Here is a 16541-nt window from a genome sequence, read left to right on the forward strand (position 1 = left end):
CATTATAAGAAAATGGTAAAATATTTCTAAACGAAAGCTAAGTCAAATTTGTCAGAGGGAAAAATATATACACATGTATTTGTGCGATCAGCATGTCAAATTTAGTGTGACGATATTGAATTTATCATCAGAGAGATATCGGATATGCGGGAAACTTGATGCATCTCACGTCACTACACCATGTCGCGTTTCGAGGTGTCATGTACGATGCCGCGTGTGGGTGTCAGCGCGTGTCACTTTACTTGCCGCATGCAGGGCCACTCACGTATGCTATGTCTTGTGAAGTAACCTCCTTATCACAACCTATCACTAGATAAACGAGTTGCTATGAAACCGTAATTATTAGGCTTTCGAGATCATAAAATATTATCGTATTTATTTTTTTTATTTGTTTTTCAAAAAAACGTGAAAGAAAAAGGAAGGACAAAATATAAACAAAGAGAATTTAAATGTGCTTTAACTTATTGTTAAATAAATATAATCTCGATATAATAAATTTGAGTAATAATATGTGTGATATGATAGCAACATAATAATTAAATTGTTTCTTGGTGATTTTATAGAGTTGCGATAAAAAGCCATTTACAAATTTATGTTACTATTTATATCCGTAATCTCGCAATTTGCAAAGACTGTAATTTCACTGCGAAAAAAATAATCTAGATTGTGAAAAATATAGGGCAACGATAATGCCTGATGGATATCGAAAAATTGTTAACGTCAATTAAGTTTGACTGCAACAGTGGTGGTTAAAGGTTGCTGCTGAAAAGAGAATTATTATTTTGAGAACGAAACGCATTAACATTTAGAATGCCCGTGAAAACTCATAGAAAGTTTTTCCGCAGCCTCCGAATAAAAAGACATTTTCCATTGTGGATAGACAAACTTTGTCTATGACAGAATTTTCTTATCACCGATAATATCAAGGTTGTCGAATAAATACGGAGCGAATGAATCTTCCTCGTGTACATATCTCGACATTTTCATCTTGATGTTCGCGTTGTTAGTTCGGAATACACATTTGTCGAGACATACATCATCTATTCATCCATCACGTTTGCTTTCCCAGAGTATTTTATCAATAAAAGGAACATAGTTGCGTGTTTTAACAAAACATCGCTCGATATGATATAAAATACAACAAAGAGACTTTAAAATTATTTAGAAAAGTAAATAAAGTGAATAATATACAAAATAAATAAAGGGAATAATATACAAAGTAAATAAAAAAATATTGAAAGTACTAGATATTTTTCAGTGAAACTCTGACAAGAGGGGAAAAAAGAGAGAAGCAACAGGAGAGAGAAGATAAACGAGAATTTTATAAATGTGACTTTTACGCGAATATTAGGTATTTTTATAGTTATATTATACCTCTGCAAAACTCTCGAATTATTATTACTAAATTATGATTAATTTATTAATTTTAAAGTGTTAGTTTTCAGATTTTATAATTTTTCCATAATTGTTTAATTCTAATAATCACAATGCTTGCAACATGGAATAAAAACTATTAAAAATTTTCGTGTTAAACTCAATATATTTTTTTTATTTGGAAATGTATATTTTAATGAATGGTGGCGTATCGTAAGTGCTTGCGACGGATTTCAGTTACATTAAAAATTGAATAATATCTGCTTAGGAAAAAAACGTATAATCTTTGAACTCTGTACGAACGACTTCCGTCCTATATTTGTCCGTACATAGGAATTCTTAAAGGTAGAGGCAAGCTTTGTGAAAAGATACCGCATATAAAAACGCGCATTATTACATAACTATAACAGACAGAATCTGTTATAGAGAAGAAACATTCGTAGAGCGGAAAATTTACTTATTCGATGCTACTAGAGCGAACACAAACGCCTTAATAAAGTTTCGCAGTTACTTACGCCAACCGATGCAAATCCGATTTTACGTTCATGTGAACTTGACAAACTTGTCTTGACAGCGTGAACGAGAGTAGCGGTTACCAAATTTGATTATAAGGTGTATTACACTAGGAGAAAATACTGCATTTCAATGAAATAAATTTAGCATAAGTTTAGGACAAATTCAAGCGTAAGATTGAACTTTTTTGAAAAAGTTTGACTGAAGCTTTTTTGGAATTTTGTACATAGAGAAAAATATTTCTTTGCCTTGTGCAAGGATCGTCACAATATTTAAATTTTATATTTTATAAGATTTGATTGACTATGTAATTTTGACTAGAGCGTACTTTATGAATTTTGAATATATAAGATATTGATATCTCTATATTCACAAAAGTTAAGTATTACACATTCACGAAAAGAAAACATTTTTAAACTTTAGGTTAAAAGCAATTCTACACTGAGAGAATTTTCTCTTAGAATTTACCCTGAAAATCATGGTAATCGTGGGACAATATGGTATGGAAAGAATTTTATGAGAATTTCTCTGATTAATATTTATCACAATAAAAATAATAATATCTATCACAATAAAATATATAAAACATGTTTGATTAACTGATTTTACTAAACTGCATAGTAAAATTAATCAAACATTTTATATTTTATTGTAATGGATATTATTTTTATTACGATAAATATTAATCAAAAAAATTCTCATAAAATTCTTTCCATACCATATTGTCCCACGATTACCATGATTTTCAGGGTAAATTCTAAGAGAAAATTCTCTCCGTGTATTAAAAGATACGATGGACGCCAGATGCTTCATTTCAAACCTCCTCTTCAATATGTGTGACTCAGATAAAATATATAAATTATAAAATATTACACAAAGTAGAATTAATACGCCACATATGTCATGGTTTTTTATAGGATCTTGTTTGATTCATTTGATTTAGAAGAAGTTTTCTTCAATACTGACTTATAATTAGTTGAAAGCACTGAAAAAAAAATATATATATATATTTAAAGTATAATATTCTAATTTTAGATATCTTTTATATGCTTCTATATAGCTCTTTCGAAGTTCTCTATTGTCTTGTTGAAGTTATTTGAAGTTTGAACCGGAATTTTATAAATGGCACAGTCGAGGGACATTGATGTAAGACAGGAGAACAGGCTCTTTCATCCTTTATGTAACTTGTATATAACATGTATTTAAACAGCGAAAGCTGCGAGACCAAAGTTAGGAAGAGGCATTTGTAACTTGCAAACAAGAGAGCGCGTACTTCCACATCGAAGTGGCTTCCTTCAAGTGTACAATGTGTTCAATTACAATGTGCCGAAGCAAAATCAGGTTGTTGTGTTGTAACTAAGCGTTTGGAAGTCCGTTCGTCAAAGGTGGTATCAAAGAGTTCTCGTACGCAATGGAATTGTTGTACAATGTCCCGTTACGCATATTATATCGTTTTTTTTGCTCTCTGCCATGAATTGTTTCTATTTTGATTTTTTCTTGATAGGAAGAATTCTGTCACCATCAATAGTCGTGTAATTGTACCGAGTTTTAGAAATAGAGTTGAATTTTACTTCTCTGAGAAGTTATTAGTAGTGATATATATATTACATCAATGAGAATAATTTAGACCAAAAATATAAATTAACTTTAAGAAATCTCGCAAAAAATATCCACATATAATTACTTCCAATATTTCCGTAATTTATATAATTTCTATATTTAATTTTAACAAATAATTAATTATTAAGTTAACAAATTTATTATATCGCGAGATTAAATTTTCATCATGTTGTGTAATTTAATCTTCCAATTGAGTTGCTACAAATCTTTTCGATATAAATCTTGTATAAATAAACTCGCATACATTTCACAAATATAATGACCATATAATATTGATTTTGTTTCTTGATAATAGTCTATTTGTATTTTGATGTTGAAGTATAATGTAGTTTCGTACAGAAACATCATGAATATACCAAACTAAATAATTTATCGAAAAATCTATTATTAATGGAAAAATTATTAATTATACTTCAGTTATGTTATTAATAAATATTCTACATAATATATTTCGCATATACATATACGTAACACTACAGGACATATTTAGAGGAAACAATAATCGAACTATTGGATATACACACGTACCATGTACAGCAAAGTCACGAGTGATTTCCTAAATACATTAGTGCTGTTTGGTCATGCAACTCGCGCTATTAAACTTTATACAGTCAGAAATTTTGTATTTAGAAATTTTCTCTACATTTCTTTCTCTCCCTCTCTCTCTCTTTAATTAAAAAAAAAAAGAACAATAACATATTTTTTTGAAATATATATAATGTATTCACAGCGTGTCTAACATAAAAACAATCTTAAAGTAATTGGTCATTTAAAAAATAACACCGCAATAATAAAATGAAAATAATATTATAATAAAAATAATAATTTTATTAACACAAATTATTAATATTTTCTACAACATCAAGCAATTCTCTTTCGACTATTTTTATCTACTTGTAACACAAACATCGATATTCTCAATGAAATACAATACTAACGTTTCCTTCAGCATCAAGCAATTTATTCACGAGCTTTGGCCTTGTCTCATGTATCATGTTGTAATCAATCAACGATTATGACACTAAATATACATTTCTCGTACATTACATAAATAAATTTTTCCGTCAATATATCGAGAGTAATCGAGTTTTATCGAACGTTTCAATTACGAAACAGCCTTCGTCGAAACTTTCTATTAGGCATACTGATTACACTCGGGGAAAACTTCTGAATACGAGGCTGTACACGCGCGCGCGTTTGAGCGTTTCGGAGCAAAGCGACGAGAGATCAGAGCTACTGCGGTCGCGGTCGGTGCGCGAGTGCTCCTCAGCCGCCGGTTTCAGTACAGTCGTGTGTGCTGCTGATCGCGCAACGGCCGCTCCGCGTCTGCGCCTGAACGAGTTCGCATGCCATGTGCATAAGTATCGGAATACGGATGCAACGCAAGGGGAACGGAGAATAAAAGGCGGCAAATATATACTAGAGGTAGTTGTGGCACTTTCTATTAATCTTTCTATTAATCTTGAGAACCGGAGGAGATTTTATGAAAATATAGTAACAAATGTATAAGGAGTGAAATGTAAAATAGACACTTTTTTAAAATAATTTATTCTTGAAACGAAAATACGATAAAAAAGAGCGAGAAATAAGATAAGGCAAGTATCGATAATAGCACAGACACTCTGTATAATTTTCTGCAATCTTTGAAATCCAGAAGATGACATATGCAAATATATGATATAAGTGAGAAGAATGGAAAATATAGAGTGGAAGTTAAATATATTCAGAATAGCCGGTGTGCCTTTGTAATTTGTGCAATGTTTACGAAATAAATTATCAAAGTACACACACACAAAGCACAATACACAGGGAAATGACAGACAGAAAGGAACGAAATAAATATTTAAAATAGGTGGCTTTAGACGTTTTATTCGCAAATCGCACGAAAAGAATGCATATTAACATATAAAAATTTCATAGAAAAGAATCGAATGATCGGATATCAATATGCAGGATATATATGGCACTTTGTACGATTTATTTTTTTTATATGAGGAGATCAAAACAAAAGAGAGGAAATAGTAAGGATATTATAAAATAGCAGGATAAAGGTATATATAAAATAAGCATTCATATCCTTTTTCAACATATCTAAATAATTTTTCTTGGTAATTTTAAAGAAAAATTATTATCAAAAAAAAAAAAAAGAAAAGTCTGCTTCCACATACATGCACTAAAATATTACTCCAAGCCCTCCCAGTCGAGATGCAGCTGGACTTGGAACGAAGGGTGACGGACTGTCGGGTTGTTTTCTCAATGTCACTGAAATCATGCCATCTGCCTCTGGGTGTATGTTCACAACATGAAACAATGTCGGATAAAGTAAAACTCACTCTTCATAAAAGATATTTTTACTTATAATCTTTTGCCGGATAAAAATTTAAATTATTAATCTCATTAACTTTTTCTACAATTATCATGTGTAACGAAAATGATAACATCGAATAAACCAATGAATAGTTGACCATTTAGATCAATTATTGTTAAATCTAACTATCTGCTTTTAAAATCGCTGTTGTCACCGCCTATTAAGATTAATGCACGCCCAACAATGGTGATGAAATATTAATCTCTGCAGAAGCATCTCGCGTTATAAATTTTATGCGACGAATTTACGTTCCGTATTATATCTGCATAGTTCTATGTTCTATATATCGAGAAATTTTAACGAGTATAAAATTAGTTAAAATACCGAAAAGAAGAAGAATAAAGATGTTAATATTTTAAACTAGTATTGTACAATAAATTTATTGTTTTTTTTACAGTTATTTCAATTTTTTGTTTGTGTTGTACGGTAGAATTAAATTAAAATTTAATATAAAATTTAATTTTTTATTTATAAAATCAATATTTTTGAAAAATAAAAACAAAATCTTTTAATTTAATTCAAGTTAACTCAAGTTAACTCAAGTTTAAACTAAATTTCTTTTTTATTAGTTTGTCCCATTAGGATTTTAATAATTTCTTTCAAATTAAGATATGCTATTATTATGTATCAGATAAAAAATATTTAATATTCAGAATCATTGGTAACATAGAAAATAATTTGTATTAATTACGTAATTAAACTAATTAGTCCACTAATTGTGAACTAAAGAAATTTATTTCATTTCGCGCAGTTTTTAATTTTTTTTTATCCGCTATTCATAGTCGTATGCGAGCACAGTTGTTTTCTCTGTAATAAAATATAATGCTGGCTTGAAAAAGGCAGGTGCAAGGCGGTTTCGAGTCATGTTCTTTCTCGCGAATTTTCTCAAATTATTCTGTCAAAACCGTACACACATTACTGTCGAGAAGTGACTTCGTATATGGTTGGCGTTGTTCCATATTTTTTTTTTTTTTTGCTATTCGTTGCCCCTTTCTCGTCATCGTTCACCCGGTTTTTCTTTCCACCTCTCGCGGAAAGACGATCTCGTTATGCCGCACTGCTAAATAAAAAATGCTGCCTTCCTACCGCCGACCTGTCGCTACTGGCACCTTGAATTATGAGCGTGATCCATAAGCGTCTAGCTTCGAGGCCGCTCTCGTGAAAATTCGATACGCCAAATGTAAGCCCAAGGTCGTCACATCTAGAATTTATCATTACAATTGAAAGAACATCACGAGAAATGGGACACGAATAAAGTGCTCCAATATTAATCGGCCTAATGATCGGTTAAATTTTTTATGCAAAGAATCGCATTTTGATTGAATGTGGCATATAATAAATAATGTACATTATTTAATACATATAATTAATTATTGAATGTAATAAATATATTTTTAGAAGATACAATATATTAGATGTTATATACATCTTTGCATCTCTAAAGCAAAATCTAAATTGCCGAAGTTATATCACTTTGCGATCCGTGATATGAACAGATACAATGTGCACAGATGCAACTGAAGTCTACGGATTTCCTTTGGACTAAAATTAATTCATTCTGTATTGATCAAGGAACCGTGCACGCCACAGACGCCTTTGTCGACTTCAACAACAATGTTTCGTTATGCAAAGGGCGCAACTTGCAGGATCAATAACACGCGGTCGGCTGACTGAACTGCAATGTCCGGCTTTCGAGTTAACGAGGCTTTTTATACCACTCTGCTCTAATTTTTTTTCATATTAGAAATATGCGCAATCGATGTTCCTTTTTAATGTAATAAATTCTTCAATGTTTCACACTTTTTGAGATATAAATGATGCATTTCTTGATTCCGTCAATAATTCAAGTTTACTTTACAATTAAATATTTTATCGAACGCATGTATGCTTATGCACAAGTTTTCTCGTGTATTTTTAAAGTTTATTACTTCGTAAGAGATCCCTGTATCACAAATTAGAAATTAAATCATAATTGATGATATCTAAATTTATGTGCAAGCAAAGAGCAGTGTTATAGTTTCCAAATTGTATCATATGTTTTAAGATGACAGATCAGTGCATTTGCATGTATATTATATCTTGAGAGACATTAAGTGTCTCGGGAGCATGATAGAAAATTAATTCCAGATTTCTTTTGCATATTTATACAATTCTGCCTGATGAATCATACAATCTTAATTAAAGAATGAAGAAAAAAATCTTCTCATCTAGTTTTTTATAAAAAACAATAAATAGAAATAATAAATAGGAATACTGCGAAGTCTCAGAAAGTTGATCTGCTCTCATATGCAACATCTTCTGAAAAATAACATGCCATAATGTAGTTCACGTCAATATATATTAATTTTTTTTTTACACAATTAATAGATGCATATAATATGAATTAAATTCTTAACACAAACATTATTTTGGCATTTATGATACGAAAATGAGATAGAAACCGAAAGAAGCACAAAAATTAGTAAGAGAGAGAGAGAGAGAGAGAGAAAGAGAGATATGTCTTCCAACATTATCACATTTCTTTTCTGGTTTTATTTGTTAACGAACTACTAAAAAATTTTACTAAAAAATAAAAGTAAAAAGTTATTAATATTTCACAGACAATACAAATCACAGAGCGCGAAATCTCGTCGAGTTTCCGATAAATTTCGCGACTATACTCGTATATTCAGTCGGCATCATTTACCTGGACGGGATGAGAGTCACTGACTACTACCTGGCTAGGAGAGCGGAAAATGTCCTCGTAAAAGCGAGAAAGAGAGAGAAAGAAAGAGAAAGAGAGAGGCGGCCTCGCGCGTCGGTTTTGAAGGGGATAGTTGAGCACGGAGGTAGGCGGTGTTTTAAAGAAGGACACCCGATATAGAAGGCATTGTACTCGGCGAACGAACCAGCGTCAGGCGCTAGGTTCCAGGTGCTGGAGGGCAGTCGAGGCAGACTACTCGCCACGAGTTAGGGCACAGCGATAGTACGTTGCCTGCACTTCCTCTTCTGTAGTTAGCCGTTCAGGTCTTCAGGTGTCATCTCGCAATCGGTGGTGAACGCGCGAGATGGTCCTCCTCTCTCTTTCTCTCTGTCTGTGTCTGGTTCTGTGGTGATTCTCTGCAAGTCTGGCGTGGGAGACGAGAAAAGACAAAGAGCAGAAGAGACGGGGACAAAGAGAGCGAGAGAGAAAGCTAGATAGATGGAAAGAGAGAGAGAGAGAGAGAGAGAACTTCCTTTCGGTGGGTACTCTCGCGTGTCATCATCCGCGCAGTGTCATAAACACTGCTAGCAGTGTGTAACTCGTTCGTTAGTGGGTCGAGTCATCGAGTGGATCTCTGATCGTTTTCGGGGACACTAAAGCGACGAATTGCGCGAGCAGGACCAACACCGCTCCAAGAGGGAAACCTGTTTGTGGACGATGCTCCAATCTCCTGACTGAAGCGCGAAAGGATAGGTCGCCGCGGGTTCAGGTACGCGGAAAGAGCAACCTGCATTCGGACACAAATCTCTACAAGATCTAGTTATCCAAACTTCTGTCTATGTATCTCTTTGTACAATAATAAAAATATAAGGAGATCTAAGTATCCTGGCGCATAATGGAAGTGGGAGGAACGAGGTGAGAGAAGAATTATGTTCTTTTAGTTACAAAGATTAAAAAGAATTTGTTCGCATAATCTCTCTCTTTAACTGATGGATATCTCGTGTTCTACGGTATAAGAAGTGAAACGGACTGTCTGTGTTCTGTATTAGTACGTGTGCACTGTGATTTACGCTGGTTCGTGTAAGAATTAGTGTGTGAGACGTGATTACATACACACATGGAGAAAATATTACGGTAAAAATACAATATAATTTTTATAATCATGAAACGTACTAACATGTATGGAAAAACACGAAATTTTTTATTCAATAATATTATATACCTATTATATTTTTTACAAAAGAGTATTATAATTATATTCAAAAATAATAGAACAAATGCATAATTTGCAATTTTTATAGTAATTAATATCTTAATATCGTTATATTTTAGTTTTATAATAATAACTCTTTTAAAAGAGAATATATTTTTCATGTCGTTTCAGTTTTACAGTAATAAATCTTTTAAAAGAGAATTTATTTTTCATTTATTTTTCATGTAATTTGCACTGTAAAATTTTCTCCATCGTCTCTAATACAGAAATCCTATTTCTTAGTAAGTCAAAATTAATTCGAAAGAGAAAAAGAGAGTTTTTTTATTTGTTAGTAAAATATGTATTCATTAATGAGTATTTGCAATCAGCATAATTCTCGAAAAGATAAATTATTTTGATAATGATCAAAATTTTGAAGAATATCGATGAGACATTTTATCACCAAAATCTACATTGCAAAATAACATATTATTATAATGTTGTTAGTGTAGTATCATTATAACATCATATTATATTATTAGTTATCGCACTTTCTATAAAATTAATAAATCGCTTATTAATTATCGCACTTTCTCTTGACTCAGATAAAGTACAGACTTAAAGAATATAATGACTGATTTTGATACTTGTAGATCAGATTATTAAAGTATTTGAATTATCTTTGAGTAATATATAATTGGAAATTAAATTATTTTTTTTCATGAGAAAATTTCTTTAGCAACATAAATAATAATGAATTATATACACGCAAAAATAGATAATAAAATTTTATTAATTAATTGCAAGTATGTATAAGAAATATTTCACATCTTAAATTATTATAAATTGCATCTTGATGTAATCTTGAGTAAAATATCTAATCATATAAAAATTTTTTGTAGAAAAATATGTATAAACAAATATAATTTGTTAAATACTTAAAAATTAATGGAGACCAGTGCTATTTCATGTTCAAGTAAAAATATTATTCTTTGGCTTCACTTTTTTATCTCACTTATCTAAAACCTGTTGTGCTTATATCTAGGGGACTTAACAAAATTATCTTTACCATTCCAAATATACGCGTATGCAGCTATACTGAGCGATTATGTTAAGGAAATGAATAGATAATGTATTAGAAGTTAAATGAATTAATATCCTCCTATTTCACACACATACACAGACACATGCACATACATAATAATTTTTAGTTTACGTCATATTGTATCTATTAGCCCATCTGCCTATTATATATTATGTATGTCATATGTCAATTCGATTGAATGCACCAATACACATAAATTTAAAAAACCATTGTATAAAAATTTAGGTATTTAAATACGTAGATTGGTAAACAGTTTACAAATATATTGCCCACTAGAGTATCCAGCAAACATTCTGCTAAAAAACAACGATCGGATTTACGGTCGGCTTCTCAAGTGCATGTGCATTGTTATGTCAACTCGTATGCGTCAATGGATCAATATAAATAGCGAATCTAATCGAATTCGCGTTATACGAAAGATATAAAAGCCAAGTTATCGTATTCGTCAATATTTTCAATATCGAGCTAAACGATGCAAAACGTTCATAAAAACGCTCAGCAAAATTAACAATTATCGTTTCCAATGCAATCTTGAAGTGAAACGAGTTGACACAATTGTTTCAATCCGCACACGTGGTTGCAGTCTTTCAATTTCATCATCGATATATTGGAAAGTAAACAATGTGGGGAATCTCTTTCTTTCACATCTCGAATGCGATCCTCTTCGCTCGCCGTCTGTCGCGCAGGAGGCTCCCGGGTGCCTATCGACACTGACAGAACAGAAGTTCCGTCGAAGAAATGCGAGGGTCGGTCGGAGAAAGAGATTCCCGGAGTCAGATCAGGGGGGACAAGAGTACGTAAGTGCGACAAGGACAGACGGTGACAGATGCAGACGACGTGGTGGCGGCGACGGGCCATCATCGTGTGTATATACATACACCGCCGCCGCTCTGCAATGCGACATTCGACCATAATACACGACACACGTTTCCTCAGCACGACGCAGCCGCCACAAACGTTCCGGCACGCGGCTCGTTTGTCGCGTCGCGTCGCGGCTACGACCGCGGTCCCGACGTCGTCATCTTTGTTCTCGTCTGTCGCGTCTGCCGGGTCGTTGTCGTCCCCGCTCGAATCGATATATGCGATTCGATGTCGGTCAAACCCGAAGAAGTCGGCGACCGACTAGCAGACGCGGCGAGTCGCGCCGCCAGTGAGCGAGTCGAGACGACCATTTCTCGTTAACTGTCGACGGTCTTCCCTTCGACGCGGGAATCTGTCGGGGAATTCTCGCGGGAGAAGTCGTGAGTGCATTCCTGGAGAGAAGAAACGGCGAGAAGAAGAGGAAAAAGATTCGAGAAAGCGAAAAGAAATTCTCGTGAGAGATTCCGATTGAATCGATCTTGGTAAAAGTGAGATTTTGCTCTAGCCATCGATTTCCATTTCCAGGGGTGTGACAGGATGACAAACGAGGAAAACTTCGAGAAATGTCAATCTCGTGAAGAATCCCAGGTCGTGCTAAGAAACACGTGGAAAATCTTCGGAGCGGAGTTGTAATAAATACATAGGAGAATAAGGAAAAAATTTAGAAAAGGGACGACAGTGAGAATACTTCAAGGTCTCGATTCTATAAAAACCCAGCTGCATCGAGAAGCACGAGTCGAATCCTTCGAGGGGACAGTCGTATAATAAAAAAAAAGGAAAAAAAAACATAAAAGAAGAGTGAAACGAAGAAGGGAGTGCAGTGAATGCTTGAAATGTTTGAATCTGTATCCAAGAAGACTCAAGAATTCCAATTAGAAGAAGACCAATTAGACTAATATATATTTCCAAGACTCTTAAAGAGCTTCAATTTTCATAAGAAATACAAGTGGAGCAATCAAAAGACATTTAACTATATCTTGAATATTTATAGTAATTATTTAATTGGATTTATTTGGAAAATTGCTAAAAATTACGTTATAAAAAATTATCTAGAAATTTTCTAGGTATCGAATTATTTTTTGAAGACTTAAAACCGTGCGCTCTTGATGGAATTAATATTTAATTTGTTTCGAAGATATGGAGAGAAATTTATTCGAAGCTATCTCACGCGCAGATAAATCCTGTATTCTGCAAACTATACTTTAAGAAGGACACTTTGAAATTATTTTATCGAGATTGTATTGGATATATTCAATTTGTTGCGCAATAATCTGCAAGAAACGGTGCCAGAAACAAAGAAGGAACGAGGAAGGTAAAGCTTCTCGATTTCGATTCATTACTCTCCCGTCGACGCTTATCCGAGAGAGATTTTCACATTGCAACGTCGGGGAAAGCGGAACGGGTACGCGCGGGGAAACGATCTATGAGACACACAACACAACACGACGACAACAGACCGGGAAGGTCGAGCCACGTGACACAGCCAAACAATATTTTGACCGCGCGACGCTCGCCACGATACACATTCGCAATTTGACGTGAAACATACATATATTTCGCACGTGTGTGTCCGATCTTCGAGAAGATATACGACGACGTATCGGTGCGGAAAAGTGCAGTTTGGACCCGATCGTGAAATCGAATCGATTCGAATATCGTAGTACTTAGGGGATGTGACGAACGCTCGCACGTGAGCAGAAACGGACCAGAGATTGTAAATGGTCCCGCTTGTATAGACATCTCGCCGATCTCTTCGATTTCATGAATAAGGAAGAGCACGGAATCACCGTGGAACCGGTGAAAACAAAGTGAGTAGATGTAGCGATGGACATATGGATATATTCGCGAACAGCTGAAATGTGTCAAAAAATCATGCCGCGACCCACGCAGTAGAACTTCAATCGTAGACCCTTTGACAGATCGTGAATTGATTTTACGTTAATGATGATTCGATCAAACACAATTTTTTTTGCGACATTACATCACTTAAAAAATTTTAAATTCATCTTATTAAAGTTCTGTTAAATCAAATTTAAATATGAATTAAATATAAAGGAAGTTTTGGTTGTTACATCCTATCTGTTTTCGATGATTTATAATTTGAAAATTAATTTATATATTATATATATATATATTTTTTTTTTATGAGATTGACTTTACTAAATTGATTGATCGAGAAAGATGTAAGAATAAATTTTATGAAATATGCTACGAAATATTACGTAGAAAAAATTTGTCTCAATCCAGACAAGCAAATAATATTTTATGACGAATACTTGGCTTGCTTTGCCTTCTAAAAGTTCGCAGTGAATTAGTTAAGCGAACCGTGAGATGCACGAAGTGAGGCGAAGTTTGTGCCGCTAACATGGCACACCTTTAATAGTGTGAGACAAATAACGGAGCAAACATTGTTCCGTACGATGTAACACACGCAAACTTATCTAATAAATGTGTTACAGGCTTTTTGTAAATTGAGGCATTTTATAGAAAGACTGGTTTTTCTTTTTATTAAAACGTCAAATTAAAAATAGGACAGCATTTCATCAAAAGTCTAGGCTTTTTAAACAAACAAAATTTTTAAAGTACTTGCAATGTAAATATATGATGCAAAACTATTTTTGCAAAGTTTGTTAAGATTATCAATTCATACAGTACAGTCAATTCATACTGTACATCCTTATTTCTGAATTACGTTTTTTACAATTAATGTATTTTATAATTTCTAATATATAAAAGTTAATTTTATTTTTAATTTATTAAATTTTGGAGAAATGATTTTTTAAAATAAATATTTATAACAGTTCTCTATAACATAACTTTGAGAATAAAAAGCTAAAAAAAATATTGCGTTTTATATATATCTTTTGCAACACATAATATGAAGTAAAATATAAAATATAAAATATAAAATAAAATATAAAAAATAAAGTATAAAATAAAAATAAAATATGATTTCTATAATATGAAAAATATATCGAATAAAATAAAATTAATCAATTGTAAAAATACATTTTTATTCGTGGAATTACAATTTGTGATAGATGACACAAATGAGTGATAATCTGATCCATAAGGGTCTTCCTTTGTCTCGAATCCTTAGGTGTGCATTTACTTGAACGTGACTGAAAAAAATGATGGTTAGAAAGTGCAGAGTGACTCATGGTTATATACCTGCATGCGTGTATAGGGTGTCTCAGAAAATTCATACATCTTCTAAATTACAGCCTTTTTGTTGAATATAATACGTTCGATTCTTTCTTAGCGGAGAAAAAAATATAAATTTTTTTTATTTTTGTATAGAAAGTTATTCTACTTTTCCCAATTTTTAAAATTTTCAAGATTTTTACTTGATTTAAACTTTATATCAATTAAATCAATTTTATTTTCGAACCTTTTTCTCATAATACTTGCCGTTGTAAGTTAATTGCGAAGCAAGATTTTATTAATTACTAATTAAGCTGCTGATTGAAAGAGTAATACCCTATTTCAGTTACCCTATGATTATCCGCTGATTCCTGCTAATTTTCTTCATTACAGTTGCGTCAGTTTTCAGCTATCTCTTACTTCTTTAAATTGATTTACAATTAGATTAACTGAAAAACGAGTTTACGCTCATCTATTATTTAAGGTTCAATAGCATTGAAAAATTATAAAATCCTTATATTTACCTGCTGCTGCAAAGATTTCGGGGTTGAAAGCAGCTTCGAGAATAGAATAGAATAGAATAAAATACGTGACACATCACAAAGTTGTTAGATTGCAAGTCACCGGGTGTCTCATTTTCGTGATTTGCGTGCAACGCGTGTTTACACGTTCGTTCTATTTTCGCAGAATGCGTCCCGCAGTGGTACCTTCGTCAAACACAGCTCTGCCGCCGTTTATAGGGCCTAATCTGGTCGGCACGTCGTTTACCAGTTATAAAAGGGCCTGGTGGAAAAAAGTGGCCCCCTGCTTGGCCTTCATCTCCGCCTTTTGCACTGCTATGGCCGTGCTTCTCGTCTGGAGCGAAGCGGCAGCTTTGAGGTAAGTTGCATTACGTATTAGCCATCTCTTTAATAAAACTTTCGAATTTTTTTCTGCTATTTTTCATGTGATAATATTGAAAATATTTGTTTACCCTCAATTTTCGACAAAATTTATTTTTATTTCTTATAATGTTAGAAAAAAATATTACATGTAATTTTATTGGAAAGAAAAAATATACGAAATTAGTGTGAAAATTTATTATAAAAATCTCTACATCTCTTAATCGCGCTCTCTTTTCTCCCTCTGACTCCCCAAAGTCTCCAAGTTTCATGATTAAAATCTCTCTTTCATTTTGAATGATCTTAAAATTCACGTATATTTTCTATATTAAAATTTCATCATTTTACGTTGAAAAAAGGATATATATATGATACGCGATTTACCGTGGAAGCGATCAGATTTTGACGTGAATTCGTGTGAAAATTATTAATGTTCGCTTGTTTACTCTGGAAAAGGATTACACGATTGAATTGCAGATTAGAAGGTTGAACACCACTGGTGTAGCTTAAAGCGGACGTTCCGTTACAGGAAACAGGCGTTCGATGCGAACATGACCAGGGACTACGTGCTCGAAAGCGTTTCCATGGACAATCCGCAATTGATCGCATACATACGACAGGTGCATCTGAAATCCACGACCCATCAGGACCCTTTGAACGCCAACGAAACGTCGGAGGAAAAGTATGTGGTCAGCTTGTCGCAGGGCAAGCGCGAGGGTATCTACATGGAGTACATCAGCAGGGTGAGGATTCTTCCATTTTAATCTCGAGCATGATTAATGTTTCACATGTCACCGTTG

At 33.2% G+C, this 16541-nt stretch overlaps 1 protein-coding gene across 6 annotated transcripts in view; it reads left to right on the forward strand.

The window, feature by feature from the left end:
- LOC145935477 (protein Star) overlaps positions 1–16541 on the forward strand; it is a 43290-nt gene that overhangs the window by 21140 nt on the left and 5609 nt on the right. Inside the window, exons 1-3 of one of the 6 annotated variants that reach the window (XM_083037253.1) lie at positions 4814–4932; positions 15548–15739; positions 16271–16484. In XM_083037253.1, the coding sequence (XP_082893379.1) occupies positions 15549–15739; positions 16271–16484 (405 nt within the window). In that variant the 5' untranslated portion in view covers positions 4814–4932; position 15548. The other 5 variants (XM_083037170.1, XM_083036992.1, XM_083037073.1 and 2 more) reach the window with 5 other exon arrangements.

The sequence above is a fragment of the Prenolepis imparis genome, unplaced genomic scaffold (genome assembly GCF_030444845.1).
Source record: "Prenolepis imparis isolate NDT839.2.m4 unplaced genomic scaffold, iyPreImpa1.0 SCAF_1, whole genome shotgun sequence".
In the NCBI taxonomy this organism is placed as follows: Eukaryota; Metazoa; Arthropoda; class Insecta; order Hymenoptera; family Formicidae; genus Prenolepis; species Prenolepis imparis.